Below are 21820 nucleotides of genomic sequence, written 5' to 3'. Positions count from 1 at the left end.
ACAATAGAAAATACGTACTATATATATATATATCTATATATATATATATATATATATATATATATATATATATATATATATATATATATATATATATATATATATATGCGTGTGTGTGTATATATTGTATGTGTGTATATATATGTGTGTGTATACAAACATATATATATATGTACACAAACATATATATATATATATATATATATATGTATATATATGTATGTGTGTGTGTATACAAACATATATATACAAACATATATATATATATATATATACATATGCATGTGTATATATGTGTATATATATATGTACATATATGTGTATATCTATATATACTGTATATATATATATATATATATATACATATATATATGTGTGTGTGTGTGTGTGTGTGTGTGTATATATATGTATATATATATATACTGTATATATGTCTTAATAAGGTTATCCAAAAAATAGTGCTCGATACCGTAGTAGAGCGCAATATATGTATGTGTGGGAAAAAAATCACAAGACTATTTCATCTCTACAGGCCTGTTTCATGAGGGGGGGTTTCCCTAAATCTCCTGATGATTGAGGGAACCCCCCCTCATGAAACAGGCCTGTAGAGATGAAATAGTCTTGTGATTTTTTTCCCACACATACATATATATATATATATATATATATATATATATATATATATATATATATATATATATGTACACAAACATATATATATATTTATATATACATATATGTATGTGTGTGTGTATACAAACATATGTATATATATATATATATATATATATATATATATATACATACATATATATATATATATATATATATATATATATACACATATATATACATATATGTATATGTGTGTGTATACAAACATATATATATATATATATATATATATATATATATATATATATATATATATATATATATATATATATATATATATATATATAAAGATATATATATATATACAGTATGTATAAATATTTTTTTTATTTTTTTTAAAACTTTTTTACTGTAATTATTGGGATAATGACACAAACAATGGTGTCCAAGATGCAGAAGCGGGACATTTTTGGGTAGCAATTTGTCATTTAATATTATGAATGGGATATGTTAGTCGATATCATACTCATTTGTTTTGTAAACTATAACACAAAACTAACATGGTTTGTGTTATATATATATTTTTCTAACTCATGCCAAAATTTGAGACATATGTACATAAATATTCACATATATTGTCATTGTTGATTATATTAATACTACTTGTGTTCTGGGTTTTACGTGCCAAATTCTTACCTTCATTTCTGTTCGTCTGAGATAAAAATGTCCATTTCCAAGTGGGACTTGGTAATGTAACAAAATAATTCAATTCAATTTTTGGTAAGTAGGAAGTGTTTTGATTTGTTCATTTCTGTGACATTGCATTCAAGGCACACACTGACCTTTTCTTGTGCCTGCGCTCCTCCTTCCTCTTCCGCTTTAAGCTGGTGGAGCTGCCAGTGAACAAAAGAGAAGACACCCTTGAGGCCGCGTCAGGATTGAGCCCTTTTGTGTCGTGGCGTTTGTTATTTGCAATAATGACTTGCGACTGAATGAATTGACGTCATATTTGCCAGGGTATATATATATTTTTCAATCCATGTTTATTTATATAGCCCTAAATCACGAGTGACATCCTCAGCCTCTTTGACAATATCACCTCGGTTGGATTAACTCAGTGGTTCTCAAACTTTTTTTGTCATCCCCCACTTTGGACAAGGGGGAGTTTTCAAGCCCCACCTGCCCCCATCACCCCAACAGAGCGCTAATGCCAAGCTTTAACATTTTCAAATTTATTGAACATCAAGTTGTATACATTCAAACTCAATAACATAAAATAACATCAAGTTCAATAATAAATAAAATAACTGTGCAGCTGTGGTATAACTTGCATCAAGTTCAATAATAAATAAAATAACTTCCATCAAGTTCAATAAATAAAACAAAAGTGTTATAACTTGCATCAAGTTCAATAATAAATCAAAACAAGTGTTATAACTTGCATTACGTTCAATAATAAATCAAAAAAGTGTTATAACTTGCATCAAGTTCAATAATAAATCAAATAAAAGTGTTATAACTTGCATCAAGTTCAATAATAAATCAAAAAAGTGTTATAACTTGCATCAAGTTCAATAATGAATAAAACAAGTGTTATAACTTGCATCAAGTTCAATAATAAATCAAATAAAAGTGTTATAACTTGCATCAAGTTCAATAATAAATCAAAAATGTGTTATAACTTTCATCAAGTTCAATACTAAATCAAATAAAAGTGTTATAACTTGCATCAAGTTCAATAATAAATCAAATAACTTGCATCAAGTTCAATAATAAATCAAAAAAGTGTTATAACTTGCATCAAGTTCAATAATAAATCAAATAAAAGTGTTATAACTTGCATCAAGTTCAATAATAAATCAAATAACTTGCATCAAGTTCAATAATAAATCAAAAAAGTGTTATAACTTGCATCAAGTTCAATAATAAATCAAAAAAGTGTTATAACTTGCATCAAGTTCAATAATAAATCAAACAAAAGTGTTATAACTTGCATCAAGTTCAATAATAAATCAAAAATGTGTTATAACTTGCATCAAGTTCAATAATAAATCAAATAAAAGTGTTATAACTTGCATTTAGTTCAATAATAAATCAAATAACTTGCATCAAGTTCAATAATAAATAAAATAAAAGTGCCACTTTGCAATCTCTGCAAAAAAAAAGGAGGAGCTATGCATTTGGCAGGAAAGGGCAAGTGACAGCACTTTGCCCCAGGTGAGCCACCTTGCTTCACTGTGAAACAGCACAGCTGTATGATCAGCTCCCATTTCCTCACACAGTGCAGAGAACAGTCGCACTTTCAGTGGTCGTGTTTTGATCAAATTTACCGCGCTCACAACATCTGTTAAAACCTCATTGAGTTCAGGGCTGAGCTGCCTTGACGGGAGTGCTTCCCGGTGAATGACACAGTGTGTGCCCGTCAGATTTTTGTTTTTCTGCAGGCGCTGGCTCTGGCTTGATGACCTTTGATTTGCGAGTCACAAATGTATATATTTGTGTAATTGTGGTCCACACAATAGCCTGCTACCCATCCGCGCGAAAGTTTGTTCCGCTTAGCCCCGCCCCCATTAGTTACTGTTGCTATGTCTGTCAAACTTTCGCTCCTACCGAGAAATTTAAAGCCTACAGTAAAAATAAGTACCGGTAATTTCCATTTATTTATATAGTGGATTTCACAGACAGAATCACAAAGTGATTTACAGTGTGTATAGAAAATGAAAGCATCGTAAAAAAAAAAAATCTAAGAATATAATAATTAAAAAAAAAATTTAAAGTGAAATTTCCTACCGTTCCTCGTGCCACACCTGTCATGTCTCTATTCCCCACCAGTGGGGCACGCCCCGCACTTTGAGAAACGCTGGCTTAATTTAAATTATCAAAACGACTCAATTAGTGAGTTTTATTAAACCTGACACATATAAAAACATTTATGGGTTATGGTTAGGGGTTACCCAAATCAATGTTGTTGCTAACAATTGAGCCATGTAGCCTAAATAAAATATTTGAAAATTATTGATTATTATTATCATACAGCGATGAGGTGGCGACTTGTCCAGGGTATACCCCGCCTTCCGCCCGAATGCAGCTGAGAGGCTCCAGCGACCCTCCGCGACCCCAAAAGGGACAAGTGGTAGAAAATGGATGGATGGATTATTATTATTACATATAATTAATTACTATTCATCTCGCAGTTTTTTAAAAAGCAGACTTTTTTGTCCTGATGAGTGAAATTTGTTTTTTTTCCTATTTGATGCTGTAGGAAAAAAAATAATGCATGAAAATCAATACTGCTGCCAATAATAATAATAATAATAATAATAATAATAATAATAATAATAATAAGCTCAGTCGTTGGCAGCAATATCGATTTTCATGCATTATTTTTTTCCCACAATATCAGATGGGGAAAGAAAAAATAAATTATATGTGATAATAATAATAATGATAATAACATATAATTAATTAATATTCATCTCGCAGTTTTTTAAGAAGCAGACTTTTTTGTCCTGATGAGTGAAATTTGTTTTTTTCCCCCCATATGATATTGTAGGAAAAAAAATAATGCATGAAAATCTATATTGCTGCCAACGACTGAGCTTATTATTATTATTATTATTATTATTATTATTATTATTATTATTATTATTATTATTATTATTATTATCATTATAACATATCATTAATTAACATTCATCTAGCAGTTTTTTAAGAAGTATAATTTTTTGTCTTGATGAGTGAAAATTATTTTTTTCCCCCATCTGATACTCTAGGAAAAAAAATAATGCATGAAAATAAATATTGTTGCCAACAACTGAGCTTATTATTATTATTATAACATATAATTAATTAATATTCATGTAACAGTTTTTTAAGAAGCAGACTTTTTTGTCCTGATGAGTGACGTTTTTTTTTCCCCATCTGATATTGTAGGAAAAAAATAATGCATGAAAATCAATATTGCTGCCAACAACTGAGCTTATTATAATAATAATAATAATAATAATAATAATAATAATAATAATAATAATAAGCTCAGTCGTTGGCAGCAATATTGATTTTCATGCATTATTTTATTCCTACAATATCAGATGGGGGGAAAAAAACTAATTCACTCATCAGGACAAAAAAGTCTGCTTCTTAAAAAACTGCGAGATGAATATTAATTAATTATATGTGATAATAATAATAATAATAATAACATATAATTAATTAATATGCATCTCGCAGTTTTTTAAGAAGCAGACTTTTTTGTCCTGATGAGTGAAATTTGTTTTTTTCCCCCCATATGATACTGTAGGAAAAAAAATAATGCATGAAAATCTATATTGCTGCCAACGACTGAGCTTGTTATTATTATTATTATTATTATTATTATCATCATCATTATCATTATAACATATCATTAATTAATATTCATCTAGCAGTTTTTTAAGAAGTAGACTTTTTTGTCCTGATGAGTGAAAATTATTTTTCCCCCATCTGATACTGTAGGAAAAAAAATGATGCATGAAAATAAATATTGCTGCCAACGACTGAGCTTATTATTATTATTATTATTATTATAACATATAATTAATTAATATTCATCAAACAGTTTTTTAAGAAGCAGACTTTTTTGTCCTGATGAGTGAAATTTGTTCTTCTTTCCCATCTGATATTGTAGGAAAAACAATAATGCATGAAAATCAAAATTTCTGCCAACGACTGAGCTTATTATTATTATTATTATTATTATAACATATAATTCATTAATATTCATCTAGCAGTTTTTTAAGAAGCAGACTTTTTTGTCCTGATGATTTTTTTCCCCCCATCTGATACTAAATTAGTGCATGAAAGTCAATATTGCTGCCAATGACTGAACTTATTATTATTATTATTATTATAACATATAATTAATTAATATTTATCTAGCAGTTTTTTAAGAAGCAGACCTTTTTGTCCTGATGTGTGAAATTAGTCCCCCCCCCCCCCCATCTGATACTGTAGGAAAAAAATAATGCATGAAAATCAATATTGCTGCCAATGACTGAACTTATTATTATTATTATAACATATAATTAATTAATATTCATCTAGCAGTTTTTTAAGAAGCAGACATTTTTGTCCTGATGTGTGAAATTAGTTTTTTGTCCCCCCATCTGATACGGTAGGAAAAAAAATAATGCATGAAAATCAATATTGCTGCCAACGACTGAGCTTATTTTTATTATTATTATTATTATTATTATTATTATTATTATAACATATAATTAATTACTATTCATCTAGCAGTTTTTTAAGAAGCAGACTTTTTTGTCCTGATGAGTGATTTTTTTTCCTTCCCCCATCTGATACTGTAGGAAAAAAATAATGCATGAAAATCAATATTTCTGCCAACGACTGAGCTTATTATTGTCATCATTATTATTATTATTATAACATATAATTAATTAATATTCATCTAGCAGTTTTTTAAGAAGTAGACGTTTTTGTCCTGATGAGTGAAATTTGTTTTTCTTTCCCATCTGATACTGTAGGAAAAAAAATAATGCATGAAAATCAATATTTCTGCCAACGACTGAGCTTATTATTATTATTATTATTATTATTATTATTATTATAACATATAATGAATTAATATTCATCTAGCAGTTTTTTAAGAAGTAGACTTTTTTGTCCTGATGAGTGAAATGTGTTTTTTTTCCCCCCATCTGATACTGTAGGGGGAAAAAATGCATAAAAATCAATATTTCTGCCAACGACTGAGCTTATTATTTTCATTATTATTATTATTATTATTATTATAACATATAATTAATTAATATTCATCTAGCAGTTTTTTAAGAAGCAGACTTTTTTGTCCTGATGAGTGAAATTTGTTTTTTTCCCCATCTGATACTGTAGGGAAAAAAATAATGCATGAAAATAAATATTGCTGCCAAAGACTGAGCTTATTATTATTATTATTATTATTATTATAACATATCATTCATTAATATTCATCTAACAGTTTTTTAAGAAGCAGACTTTTTTGTCCTGATGAGTGAAAATGTTTTTTTCCCCCATCTGATATTGTAGGAAAAAAATAATGCATGAAAATCAATATTGCTGCCAACGACTGAGCTTATTATTATTATTATTATTATCATTATTATTATTATTATAACATATAATTAATTAATATTCATCTAACAGTTTTTTAAGAAGTAGACTTTTTTGTCCTGATGAGAGAAAAAAAATTTTCTTTCCCATCTGATACTGTAGGAAAAAGAATAATGCATAAAAATTAATATTTCTGCCAACGACTGAGCTTATTATTATTATTATTATTATTATAACATATAATTAATTAATATTCATCTAGCAGTTTTTTAAGAAGCAGACTTTTTTGTCCTGATGAGTGAATTTTTTTTTCTTCCCCCATCTGATACTGTAGGAAAAAAATAATGCATGAAAATCAATATTTCTGCCAACGACTGAGCTTATTATTATTATTATTATTATCATTATTATTATTATTATAACATATAATTAATTAATATTCATCTAACAGTTTTTTAAGAGGTAGACTTTTTTGTCCTGATGAGAGAAATTTGTTTTTCTTTCCCATCTGATACTGTAGGAAAAAAAATAATGCATAAAAATCAATATTTCTGCCAACGACTGAGCTTATTATTATCATTATTATTATTATAATTATAATAACATATAATTAATTAATATTCAGCTAGCAGTTTTTTAAGAAGTAGACTTTTTTTGTCCTGATGAGTGAAATTTGTTTTTCTTTCCCATCTGATACTGTAGGAAAAAAAATAATGCATGAAAATCAATATTGCTGCCAATGACCGAGCTTATTATTATTATTATTATTATTATCATTATAACATATAATTAATTAATATTCATCTAGCAGTTTTTTAAGAAGCAGACTTTTTTGCCCTGATGAGGGAAATTTGTTTTTTTCCCCCCATTTGATACTGTAGGAAAAAAAATAATGCATGAAAATCAATATTGCTGCCAACGACTGAGCTGTTTCTAGCCATTAAATAAAAACATTAAAATAAAATATATTTACAGTGTCATTTTGCGAGGGGACATTCTTGGTCCGGAGGATCTGTAGTGAGACTTTTTGTTTTGAATCTTGACAATGTAGAAACAAAATAAGGCATTTGATCAGGATTACTGCCATCCCCTGAGCCAAGTCATAGCTTCCATAAATTTTTTTTGATTGAGCGGTATAATATTTTTTAGCACTCTTTCAGACGTGGAGGGTTTTTGTTTTAAATCTGACACTGTAGAAAAAAAAAAGTTAGACATTAAATCAGTGTTGCTGCCTGCCACTGATCCATGTCATAGCCTTAAAACGCATTAATAAATCATATTTTTCCATCTGTTTTTAAATAGTGGCCTGAAGATCTTGAGTGTAAGTAAAAAAACAAAACAAAGTATACCGTACTGTAGGACAATGGGGCCCAACTTTTCCACTACAGAGAGGACCAGGATGGGTCAAATGCAGAGGGTAATTTCACCACACCTAGTGTGTGTGTGACTATCAGCGACTTTCACTTTCACTTTAACTTTAATACATGCATGCAATGCAGTGACGTGCAGTCACTAGAGGCAGGTGAGGCGGGGCCTCACCTGCCATCATGGAAAGAAAAAAAATGTAAAAAGAAAAAAAATAAATTAAATTGTTATATGTATCCAGTGATTATACTATTTTCCATTTAACTTCACCAGTTTTAGATTATTTTTATTCAAAATCGCTGAATTTTCACATTTGCCGTTCAAATACTGAGAAGAGACGGTGCGGTGAACAGCAGCCAGTTGAGGCATGTCACTCAGTGCCTCAACATGGACGGACTCGGCTAACTGCTGGCCTGCTGTGCAGTGAGACTGTATTGCTATATGAATTATATTATACATTTCCATAGTTTAGCTACGCTCCACTCCGTGACATCACTTCCGCTCTTAGCGCCTTCAAAATAAGAGCTCAAGGCATATACTGTATAACAGCGCATAACAGGAACTTAACATCACAAAGAGGAAAGCCCATGAAAATAGGTTAGGTAGCGATCATAAAACGGCTGCAAAAGACGCACTGGCTGAGGCTCCAGTAATCCCGCCTCCTGCACCCCCGCCGTAGAATTGTTATATCAACTAAAGCCCACACTTAAACTTTCCACGTGCAAGATTGAATCTATTTAAAAAAGTTATTTCATAAGAAGCCCAAAAGTCCAAAAACAATAATGTTGGTGTTGGAGGAGTTGTGAATGACTGCAGGGCCACAACATTAGGTACACCTGCAGACTGCAGGTGTACCTAATTCACAACTCCTCAAACACGAACATTATTGTTTTTGCACTTTTTGGCTTCTTATTAAATAACTTTTGTAACCTATTTTCATGGGCTTTCCTCTTTGTGATGTTAAGTTCCTGTTATGCGCTGTTATACAGTATATGCCTTGAGCTCTTATTTTGAAGGCGCTAAGAGCAGAAGTGATGTCACGGAGTGGAGCGTAGGTTTTTGAAAGAAGGTAAATAAAGTGGTCCTCGTGTAAACTGGAGCCTCCGTGTTTGTTATTTTGTAGTTTCATACAGTATAGGCGACATTTATAAACCCTCGGTTACACTTTTTTAAATAGATTCAATCTTGCACGTGGAAAGTTTAAGTGAGGGTTTTAGTTGCGGCGCATGGACTTCATTTATAAGTAGAGGTAAGACCATAATAACGTTTTTTTTTATTAAATGTGCTTTTTTGTGTGCTACAGTTTGTATGTGTAAAGTTAAAGTTAAGTTAAAGTACCAATGATTGTCACACACACACACTAGGTGTAATGAAATGTGTCCTCTGCATTTGACCCATCCCTTTGATCACCCCCTGGGAGGTGAGGGGAGCAGTGGGCAGCAGTGGCGCCGCGCCCGGGAATAATTTTTGGTGATTTAACCCCCAATTCCAATCCTTGATGCTGAGTGCCAAGCAGGGAAGAATGCTGGTATGAGCTTTTAAACATAACCCGCTAACTGCTGCCAATCAAATGGTGAATAAGATACTCTTTAGGGTTCATATGTTTGTAAATCTGACTGTGATGAAGTCAGTGCCTCACCAACCATCAACCTCACCGCACGTCACTGATGCAATGTTGCTGCCTACTAAGCAATTATCATAGCCTTAAAAAAAAGCCTGATTATGTGACTTTATTACAGCGTTTTTGGGGGGATTTTCTATTACATTTTTCTTGACACATTGTAGTATAATACCTTGAACACCCACTAAACCTACCTGTGCTTGGACTTTTTTGAGCTATACCTGTGAAGATAAATGAGAATCATCGTTAGTGATTCAATTGATAATATTATTATTATCATTATTACAAACATTAGGCTGAAGGAGCGCCACCTACCGATGCCGCTTGCTTTTCTTGGCGTTCTTTTTCTTTTTCTTCTTCCTCAGCGGCGAGAGGCTGCAGGAAGGTGACCTAAGGCGGTGAGAGGAAGACATCATTAAAAAGGTGTTCCTGTTTATAAACTATATTGCCAAAAGTATTTGGCCACCTGCCTTGACTCACATATGAACTTGAAGTGCCATCCCATTCCCAACCCATAGGCTTCAATATGATGTGGGTCCACCTTTTGCAGCTATTACAGCTTCAACTCTTCCGGGAAGGCTGTCCACAAGGCTGCGGAGTGTGTTTATAGGAATTTTCCACCATTCTTGGTGAGGTCACACACTGATTGTTGGTAAAGAAGGCCTGGCTCTCTAGTCTCCGTTCTAATTCATCCCAAAGGTGTTCTATCGGGTTCAGGTCAGGACTCTGTGCAGGCCAGTCAAGTTCATCCACACCAGACTCTGTCATCCATGTCTTTATGGACCTTGCTTTGTACACTGGTGCACAGTCATGTTGGAAGAGGAAGGGGCCCGCTCCAAACTGTTCCCACAAGGTTGGGAGCATGGAATTGTCCAAAATGTTGTCATGTCTGTGTAATCATGTTTTGTCTTAGTCATGTTTTGTTTAGTTATTGGACTCTTTAGTTTCTGGCTTTTCACTCCCTTGTCTTGTTTCCATGATTACCCATTAGTTTCACCTGTTCCACGTTTGGACTCATTGTGCACTCTTGTTTGTCACCATAGCAACCCATTAGTTTTCACCTGTCACGTCACGCACCTGTTTCACGTTTTGAGTCACGCACCTGTTTTCGTTAATCATGTCTGTAGTATTTAAGTTCATTGTTTTTCAGTTTGTCTTTCTGGTGACATTCCCGCATTTATGCTTCTGCACACTCTCCACACCCTTATGACCCTTGCTGCTCTTTTTTCGTGCCGGTTCCATGCCAAGTAAGTTTTTGTTTATTAAGCCACAGTTAGTGTTTTTTGTTGTTCATAGTTTCTGCCTTTGTGCAAGTATTTGTTTTCATAGCCAAGTCGTTTCTCCGCCACTGTGCACGCTTTTTGTTTGTACTTCTTTGTAGTTATAGTGTTTAAATAAATCATGTATTCACCTTCACGCCACATCTGGTCCAATTCACTTGCACCTCGGGAGAACAAACCAAGCCATAGTCCAAGTCATGACAAATGTTTTGGTAGTGTTGCGTTGGACCAGTTCTTACTCCCAGGGAATCTAAGTTACTGGTCAATCCCAAGTTCTTTCGATGACATATATGCTGAGTAAGAAGGACCATCAAGACAGAATTGGAATATTTTCAAGTTTTACTGAAATTTTCAAGAGATCAGCTTAACCAATACATTAATATCGGCTACTGTAGTTGATCTCGCATTCCAACGGGAAAACCCAATCTTTTCACACAAAGAAAGACCCTATTTCCCCCCTCTTAACACTGATAAGGAGAGAGACGTGGGGGTTGTCTTCACATTCCGATGGTTTACGACACTAAACAGACATCTCCGTTGTGTCCTTGGGCAAGACACTTCACCCCTTGCTCCTGATGGCTGCTGGTTAGCGCCTTGCATGGCAGCTCCCTCCATCAGTGTGTGAATGTGTGTGTGAATGGGTGAATGTGGAAATACTGTCAAAGCGCTTTGAGTACCTTGAAGGTAGAAAAGCGCTATACAAGTATAACCCATTTATCATTTATTTATTTATTTATCTGAAGACAAAAGAGACTAAAGCTTTATACAAAGGAAAAGTACTAGGTACTCTAAACATGACTGTAAAAAAAAAAAAAAAAAAAAAAAAAAGAACTCTAAAACATATATAATAATAATAATAATAATAACTGGGATTTATATAGCGCTTTTCTAAGTACCCAAAGTCGCTTTACATGTAGAACCCATCATTCATTCACACCTGGTGGTGGTAAGCTACTTTCATAGCCACAGCTGCCCTGGGGTAGACTGACGGAAGCGTGGCTGCAATTTGCGCCAACGGCCCCTCCAACCACCACCTATCATTCATCATTCAATTCACCGGTGTGAGTGGCACCGGGGGCAAAGGGTGAAGTGTCCCGCCCAAGGACACAACGGCAGCGATTTTTGGATGGTAAGAGGCGGGGAGCGAACCTGCAACCCTCAGGTTTCTGGCACGGTTGCTCTACCCACTACGCCATATGCATCCTCCACAGTAGCCTGGAGCATTCAAAGTTCCTTTCACTGGAACTAAGTGGCCAAGCCCAACTCCTGAAAGACAACCTCACACCAAATTTCACACTCGGCACAATGCAGTCCGAAATGTACCGTTCTCCTGGCAACCTCCAAACCTAGATGCATTCCATCAGATTGCCAGATGGAAAAGCGTGATTCATAACTCCAGAGAACTCCACTGCTCTAGAGTCCAGTGGCGACGAGCTTTACACCACTGCATCCCACGCTTTGCATTGGACTTGGTGATGTATGGCTTAGATGCAGCTGCTCGGCCATGGAAACCCGTTCCATGAAGCTCCCGCGTACTGTACGTCGGCTAATTGGAAGGTCACATGAAGTTTGGAGCTCTGTAGCAACTGACTGCGCAGAAAGTCGGCGACCTCTTTGCACTATGCACTGACCGCTCTCTGTCAGTTTACGTGGCCTACCACTTGGGGGCTGAGTTGCTGTTGTTCCCAAACGCTTTCGTTTTCTTATAATAAAATATTTAAGAGCGAGGAAATTTCACGACTGGATTTGTTGCACAGGTGGCGTCCTATGACAGTTCCACGTTGGAAATCACAAATGTTTGTAGAAACAGTCTCCATGCCTAAGTGCTTGGTTTTATACACCTGTGGTCGGGCCAAGTGATTAGGACACCTGATTCTCATCATTTGGATGGGTGGCCAAATACTTTTGGAAATATAGTGTATCTCAGTTATGTTTAGGGTTAGGTTTGGGGTTAGGGGTGGGGGTTGGGGTTAGGGGTTAGGGTTATGTACCTTCTCCTTCGTCGCCTGCTCTTGTCCGACTTTCTCTTCTTCTTCTTGGCTTTCGGCCGCAGTGACAGCTCATGGTTAAAAGAGGCGCTGTGAGAGGAGAAAGGTAAAGAAGTCACATGACAGACATTACCTCAGTGTGCCTAAAGCCCGCTCAATATTTGCAAAATTAGCCCGGAACGGCGACTCTTGTGGATAATATCCCAAACACCAGGCGGGCGTCTAATCCTCATGACTCATCCGGGCAATCTGAAAAAAAACGCACATAAAAACCTTCCGATTTCCCCGCTAAGTGAGATAATCTGTGAGTCTATTTGAAATGATCCAATATAAACATGACGATGAGCGCTCAGAGAGAGGACATGATGCTCTGAGATGAGACGTCACGCTGTATTTTACCCGCACAAATCCACTGTGTTCTGCACCCAAGTGCCCCAAAATGAGGCAAAGCATACAGGGATTAGTTCAACGTCTGTTATATTCACAATACGAAGGAGATAAAGCTAACTAAAAATTACACAATTCATTTATTTATATCTAAAATGAAGTCAATATGCAGAAAAAAAGCACAGGAAAATGTAAAAGCTGAATTTTAAACTGCTGACGTTATTGTGGGTGAAAGAAAAGCATACAAAAAAGGACCAAATTGTTCAATTTAAAATCTGTAATTTCATTTAAGAAACTTTTATGAGATTGTGGACGTAACATTACAAGAATTTAGACGTAACATTACGATATTGTGGACGTAACATTACAAGAATTTAGACGTAACATTACGAAATTTTGGACAAAACATTACAAGAATTTAGACGTAGTATTATGAGAATGTGGACGTAATAGTACAAGAATTTAGACGTAACATTACGAGATTGTGGACGTAACATTACACGAATTTAGACGTAGTGTTAAGGGAATGTGGACGTAATATTACAAGTTTTTAGACGGAAGATTACGAGATTGTGGACTTAACATTACGAGATTGTGGACGTAACATTACACGAAATTAGACGTAGTATTATGGGAATGTGGACGTAATATTACAAGTTTTTAGACGTAACATTACGAGATTGTGGACGTAACATTACAAGAATTTAGACGTAGTATTATGAGAATGTGGACGTAATATTACAAGAATTTAGACGTAACATTACGAGATTGTGGACGTAACATTACGAGATTGTGGACGCAACATGACAAAATTTAGACGTAACATTACGAGATTTTGGACATAACATTTCAAGAATTTAGACGTAGTATTATGAGAATGTGGACGTAATATTACAAGAATTTAGACGTAACATTATGAGATTGTGGACGTAACATTATGAGATTGTGGACATAACATTACAAGAATTTAGACGTAGTATTATGAGAATGTGGACGTAACATTACAAGAATTTAGACGTAGTATTACGAGAATGAGGACGTAATTTTACAAGAATTTAGACGTAACATTACGAGATTGTGGACGTAACATTACACAAATTTAGACGTAGTGTTATGGGAATGTGGACGTAATATTACAAGTTTTTAGACGGAACACTACGAGATTGTGGACTTAACATTACGAGATTGTGGACGTAACATTACAAGAATTTAGACGTAGTATTATGAGAATGTGGACGTAATATTACAAGAATTTAGACGTAACATTACGATATTGTGGACGTAACATTACAAGAATTTAGACGTAACATTATGAAATTTTGGACAAAACATTACAAGAATTTAGACGTAGTATTATGAGAATGTGGATGAAACATTACAAGAATTTAGACGTAACATTACGATATTGTGGATGTAACATTACAAGAATTTAGACGTAACATTATGAGATTGTGGACGTAACATTACAAGAATTTGGACGTAACATTATGAGATTTTGGACGTAACATTACAAGAATTTAGACGTAGTATTATGAGATTGTGGACGTAATATTACAATAATTTAGACGTAACATTACGAGATTGTGGATGTAACATTACAAAAATCTAGACGTAACATTACGAGATTGTGGACGTAACATTACAAGAATTTAGATGTAACATTACGAGATTGTGGACGTAACATTACAAGAATTTAAACGTAACATTACGAGATTGTGGACGTAACATTAAAAGAATTTAGATGTAGTATTATGAGAATGTGGACGTAATATTACAAGAATTTAGACGTAACATTACGAGATTGTGGACGTAACATTACAAGAATTTAGACGTAACATTACGAGATTGTGGACATAACTTTACACACATTTAGACGTAGCATTACGAGATTGTGGACGTAACATTACAAGAATTTAGACGTAACATTACGAGATTGTGGACGTAACATTACAAGAATTTAGATGTAGTATTATGAGAATGTGGACGTAATATTACAAGAATTTAGACGTAGTATTATGAGAATGTGGACGTAATATTACAAGAATTTAGACGTAGTACTATGAGAATGTGGGCGTAATATTACAAGAATTTAGACGTAACATTACGAGATTGTGGACTTTACATTACACGAATTTAGACGTAGTGTTATGGGAATGTGGACGTAATATTACAAGTTTTTAGACGGAACACTACGAGATTGTGGACTTAACATTACGAGATTGTGGACGTAACATTACAAGAATTTAGACGTAGTATTATGAGAATGTGGACGTAATATTACAAGAATTTAGACGTAACATTACGATATTGTGGACGTAACATTACAATAATTTAGTGCCCCAAAATGAGGCAAAGCATACAGGGATTAGTTCAACGTCTGTTATATTCACAATACGAAGGAGATAAAGCTAACTAAAAATTACACAATTCATTTATTTATATCTAAAATGAAGTCAATATGCAGAAAAAAAGCACAGAAAAATGTAATAGCTGAATTTTAAACTGCTGACGTTATTGTGGGTGATAGAAAAGCATACAAAAAAGGACCAAATTGTTCAACTTAAAATCTGTAACCGGCGAAGACAAAGTACATTTAAGAAACTTTTATGAGATTGTGGACGTAACATTACAAGAATTTAGATGTAACATTACGATAGTGTGGACGTAACATTACGAAATTTTGGACAAAACATTACAAGAATTTAGACGTAGTATTATGAGAATGTGGACGAAACATTACAAGAATTTAGACGTAACATTACGATATTGTGGACGTAACATTACAATAATTTAGACGTAGCATTACGAGATTTTGGACATAACATTACAAGAATTTAGACGTAGTATTATGAGAATGTGGACGTAACATTACAAGAATTTAGACGTAGTATTACGAGAATGTGGACGTAACATTACAAGAATTTAGACGTAGTATTACGAGAATGTGGACGTAATATTACAAGAATTTAGACGTAGTATTATGAGAATGTGGGCGTAATATTACAAGAATTTAGACGTAGTATTATGAGAATGTGGACGAAACATTACAAGAATTTAGACGTAACATTACGATATTGTGGACGTAACATTACAATAATTTAGACGTAGCATTACGAGATTTTGGACATAACATTACAAGAATTTAGACGTAGTATTATGAGAATGTGGACGTAACATTACAAGAATTTAGACGTAGTATTACGAGAATGTGGACGTAACATTACAAGAATTTAGACGTAGTATTACGAGAATGTGGACGTAATATTACAAGAATTAAGACGTAGTATTATGAGAATGTGGACGTAATATTACAAGAATTTAGACGTAGTATTATGAGAATGTGGACGAAACATTACAAGAATTTAGACGTAACATTACGATATTGTGGACGTAACATTACAATAATTTAGACGTAGCATTACGAGATTTTGGACATAACATTACAAGAATTTAGACGTAGTATTATGAGAATGTGGACGTAACATTACAAGAATTTAGACGTAGTATTATGAGAATGTGGACGTAACATTACAAGAATTTAGACGTAGTATTATGAGAATGTGGACGTAATATTACAAGAATTTAGACGTAGTATTATGAGAATGTGGGCGTAATATTACAAGAATTTAGACGTAACATTACGAGATTGTGGACTTTACATTACACGAATTTAGACGTAGTGTTATGGGAATGTGGACGTAATATTACAAGTTTTTAGACGGAAAACTACGAGATTGTGGACGTAACATTACGAGATTGTGGACGTAACATTACAAGAATTTAGACGTAGTATTATGGGAATGTGGACGTAATATTACAAGTTTTTAGACGTAAAATTACGAGATTGTGGACGTAACATTATAAGAATTTAGACGTAGTATTATGAGAATGTGGACGTGATATTACAAGAATTTAGACGTAACATTACGAGATTGTGGACGTAACATTACGAGATTGTGGACGCAACATGACAAAATTTAGACGTAACATTACGAGATTTTGGACATAACATTTCAAGAATTTAGACGTAGTATTATGAGAATGTGGACGTAATATTACAAGAATTTAGACGTAACATTATGAGATTGTGGACGTAACATTATGAGATTGTGGACGTAACATTACAAGAATTTAGACGTAGTATTATGAGATTGTGGACGTAATATTACAATGAATTAGACGTAGTACTATGGGAATGTGGACGTAATATTACAAGTTTTTAGACGTAACATTACGAGATTGTGGACGTAACATTACAAGAATTTAGACGTAGTATTATGAGAATGTGGATGTAATATTACAAGAATTTAGACGTAACATTACGAGATTGTGGACGTAACAATACGAGATTGTGGACGTAACATGACAAAAATTTAGACGTAACATTACGAGATTTTGGACATAACATTACAAGAAGTTAGACGTAGTATTATGAGAATGTGGACGTAATATTACAAGAATTTAGACTTAACATTATGAGATTGTGGACGTAACATTACAAAAATTTAGACGTAGTATTATGAGATTGTGGACGTAATATTACAATAATTTAGACGTAACATTACGAGATTGTGGACATAACACTACTAGAATTTAGACGTAATATGGACGTAATATTACAAGAATTTAGACATAACATTACGAGATTGTGGACGTAACATTACAAGAATTTAGACGTAACGTTACGAGATTGTGGACGTAACAATACAAGAATTTAGACGTAACATTACGAGATTGTGGACATAACATTACAATAATTTAGACGTAGTACTATGAGAATGTGGACGTAATATTACAAGAAATTAGACGTAACATTACGAGATTGTGGACATAACATGACAAAAATTTAGACGTAACATTACGAGATTTTGGACAAAACATTACAATAATTTAGACGTAGTATTATGAGATTGTGGACGTAACATTACAAGAATTTAGACGTAGTATTACGAGATTGTGGACGTAATATTACAATAATTTAGACATAACATTACGAGATTGTGGACATAACATTACAAGAATTTAGACGTAGTATCATGAGAATGTGGACATAGTACAAGAATTTAGACGTAACATTACGAGATTGTGGACGTAACATTACAAGAATTTAGACGTAACATTACGAGATTTTGGACATAACATTACAAGAATTTAGATGTAACATTACGAGATTTTGGACATAACAATACTAGAATTTAGACGTAATATGGACGTAATATTACAAGAATTTAGACTTAACATTACGAGATTGTGGACGTAACATTACAATAATTTAGACGTAACATTACGAGATTGTGGACATAACTTTACACAAATTTAGACGTAGCATTACGAGATTGTGGACGTAACATTACAAGAATTTAGACGTAGTATTACGAGATTGTGGACGTAATATTACAATAATTTAGACATAACATTACGAGATTGTGGACATAACATTACAAGAATTTAGACGTAGTATCATGAGAATGTGGACATAGTACAAGAATTTAGACGTAACATTACGAGATTGTGGACGTAACATTACAAGAATTTAGACGTAACATTACGAGATTTTGGACATAACATTACAAGAATTTAGATGTAACATTACGAGATTTTGGACATAACAATACTAGAATTTAGACGTAATATGGACGTAATATTACAAGAATTTAGACTTAACATTACGAGATTGTGGACGTAACATTACAATAATTTAGACGTAACATTACGAGATTGTGGACATAACTTTACACAAATTTAGACGTAGCATTACGAGATTGTGGACGTAACATTACAAGAATTTAGACGTAACATTACGAGAATGTGGACGGAACATCACAAGAATTTAGACGTAGTATTATGAGAATGTAGATGTAATATTACAAGAATGTAGACGTAACATTACGAGATTGTGGACGGAACATTATGAGATTTTGGACACAACATTACAAGAATATAGTCGTAGTATTATAAGAATGTGGACGTAATATTACAAGAATTTAGACGTAACATTACGAGACGGTGGATGTAACATTACAAGAATTTAGACGTAGCATTATGAGAATGTGGATGTAACATTACAAGAATTTAGACGTAACATTACGAGATTGTGCACGTAACATTACAAGAATTTAGACGTAGTATTATGAGACTGTGGACGTAATATTACAAGAATTTAGACGTAACATTATGAGATTGTGGATGTAACATTACAAGAATTTAGACGTAGTATTATGAGATTGTGGACGTAATATTACAAGAATTTAGACGTAACATTACGAGATTGTGGACATAACATTACAATAATTTAGACGTAGTACTATGAGAATGTGGACGTAATATTACAAGAAATTAGACGTAACATTACGAGATTGTGGACATAACATGACAAAAATTTAGACGTAACATTACGAGATTTTGGACATAACATTACAATAATTTAGACGTAGTATTATGAGATTGTGGACGTAACATTACAAGAATTTAGACGTAGTATTACGAGATTGTGGACGTAATATTACAATCATTTAGACATAACATTACGAGATTGTGGACATAACATTACAAGAATTTAGACGTAATATCATGAGAATGTGGACATAATAGTACAAGAATTTAGACGTAACATTACGAGATTGTGGACGTAACATTACAAGAATTTAGACGTAACATTACGAGATTTTGGACATAACATTACAAGAATTTAGACGTAACATTACGAGATTTTGGACATAACAATACTAGAATTTAGACGTAATATGGACGTAATATTACAAGAATTTAGACTTAACATTACGAGATTGTGGACGTAACATTACAATAATTTAGACGTAACATTACGAGATTGTGGACATAACTTTACACAAATTTAGATGTAGCATTACGAGATTGTGGACGTAACATTACAAGAATGTGGACGGAACATCACAAGAATTTAGACGTAGTATTATGAGAATGTAGACGTAATATTACAAGAATTTAGACGTAACATTTCGAGATTGTGGACGGAACATTATGAGATTTTGGACACAACATTACAAGAATTTAGTCGTAGTATTATAAGAATGTGGACGTAATATTACAAGAATTTAGACGTAACATTACGAGACGGTGGATGTAACATTACAAGAATTTAGACGTAGCATTATGAGAATGTGGACGCAACATTACAAGAATTTAGACGTAACATTACGAGATTGTGCACGTAACATTACAAGAATTTAGACGTAGTATTATGAGAATGTGGACGTAATATTACAATAATTTAGACGTAACATTACGAGATTGTGGACATAACATTACAAGAAATTAGACGTAGTATCATGAGAATGTGGACATAATAGTACAAGAATTTAGACGTAACATTACGAGATTGTGGACGTAACATTACAAGAATTTAGACGTAACATTACGAGATTTTGGACATAACATTACAAGAATTTAGACGTAGTATCATGAGAATGTGGACATAATTGTACAAGAATTTAGATGTAACATTACGAGATTGTGGACGTAACATTACAAGAATTTAGACGTAGTATTATGAGAATGTAGATGTAATATTACAATAATGTGGACGTAACATTATGAGATTTTGGACACAACATTACAAGAATTTAGTCGTAGTATTATAAGAATGTGGACGTAATCTTACAAGAATTTAGACGTAACATTACGAGACTGTGGATGTAACATTACAAGAATTTAGACGTAACATTACGAGATTGTGGACATAACATTATAGTAATTTTGACGTAGTATTATGGAAATGTGGACGTAATATTACAAGAATTTAGACGTAGTATTATGAGAATGTCGACGTACTACAACAAGAATTTAGACATAACATTAAAAGGATGTGCTGTGACATTACCAGACATTTGAACGTGTGGAGTAAATACGCCCAAAAATATTTTTTAATTTTTTAATTTTTTAATTTTTTAAAATTTTTAAAATTTGTTTTAACTTTTAATTTTTTATTTTTTAGAACAATTTAAAACAATTTAAAACAATTTAAAACAATTTAAATCAATTTAAAACAATTTTAAACAATTTTAAACAATTTTAAACAATTTTAAACAATTTTAAACAATTTTAAACAATTTTAACAATTAATATTTTTTTTAGGGTTAGGGTTAGGGTTAGGGTTAGGGTTAGGGTTAGGGTTAGGGTTAAGGTTAAAAAAAATAAACATTTAAAAAAATAATAATAATAAATAAATAAAAAATAAATAAAAAATAATAATAATAAATAAATAAATAAATAAATAAATAAATAAATAAATAAATAAATAAATAAAATAAAATTATAAAATTTAAAAAATTTAAAAAAAAATTAAAAAATTAAAAAAATTAAAAAAATTAAAAAAATTAAAAAAATTAAAAAAATGAAAAAAATGAAAAAAATTAAAAAAATTTAAAAAATTTAAAAAAAATTTTTTAAAATAAAAAAAATTAAAAATTTTTTTTTAATTTTTTAGAACAATTTAAAAC

At 32.5% G+C, this 21820-nt stretch overlaps 1 protein-coding gene across 2 annotated transcripts in view; it reads right to left on the bottom strand.

The window, feature by feature from the left end:
• srrm4 (serine/arginine repetitive matrix 4) overlaps positions 1–21820 on the bottom strand; it is a 166783-nt gene that overhangs the window by 30038 nt on the left and 114925 nt on the right. Inside the window, exons 3-6 of one of the 2 annotated variants that reach the window (XM_061932599.1) lie at positions 12960–13046; positions 10004–10078; positions 9883–9909; positions 1458–1508 (exon numbers count right to left, since the gene is read on the bottom strand). In XM_061932599.1, coding sequence (XP_061788583.1) covers positions 1458–1508; positions 9883–9909; positions 10004–10078; positions 12960–13046 — 240 coding nt within the window. The remainder of the gene's footprint in view (positions 1–1457; positions 1509–9882; positions 9910–10003; positions 10079–12959; positions 13047–21820) is intronic. The other variant, XM_061932608.1, reaches the window with a different exon arrangement.

The sequence above is a fragment of the Nerophis lumbriciformis genome, linkage group LG03 (assembly GCF_033978685.3).
Source record: "Nerophis lumbriciformis linkage group LG03, RoL_Nlum_v2.1, whole genome shotgun sequence".
Classification (NCBI taxonomy): domain Eukaryota; kingdom Metazoa; phylum Chordata; class Actinopteri; order Syngnathiformes; family Syngnathidae; genus Nerophis; species Nerophis lumbriciformis.
Note: the sequence above shows the minus strand (reverse complement) of the source record. Positions and strands in the feature narration are given on the sequence as shown.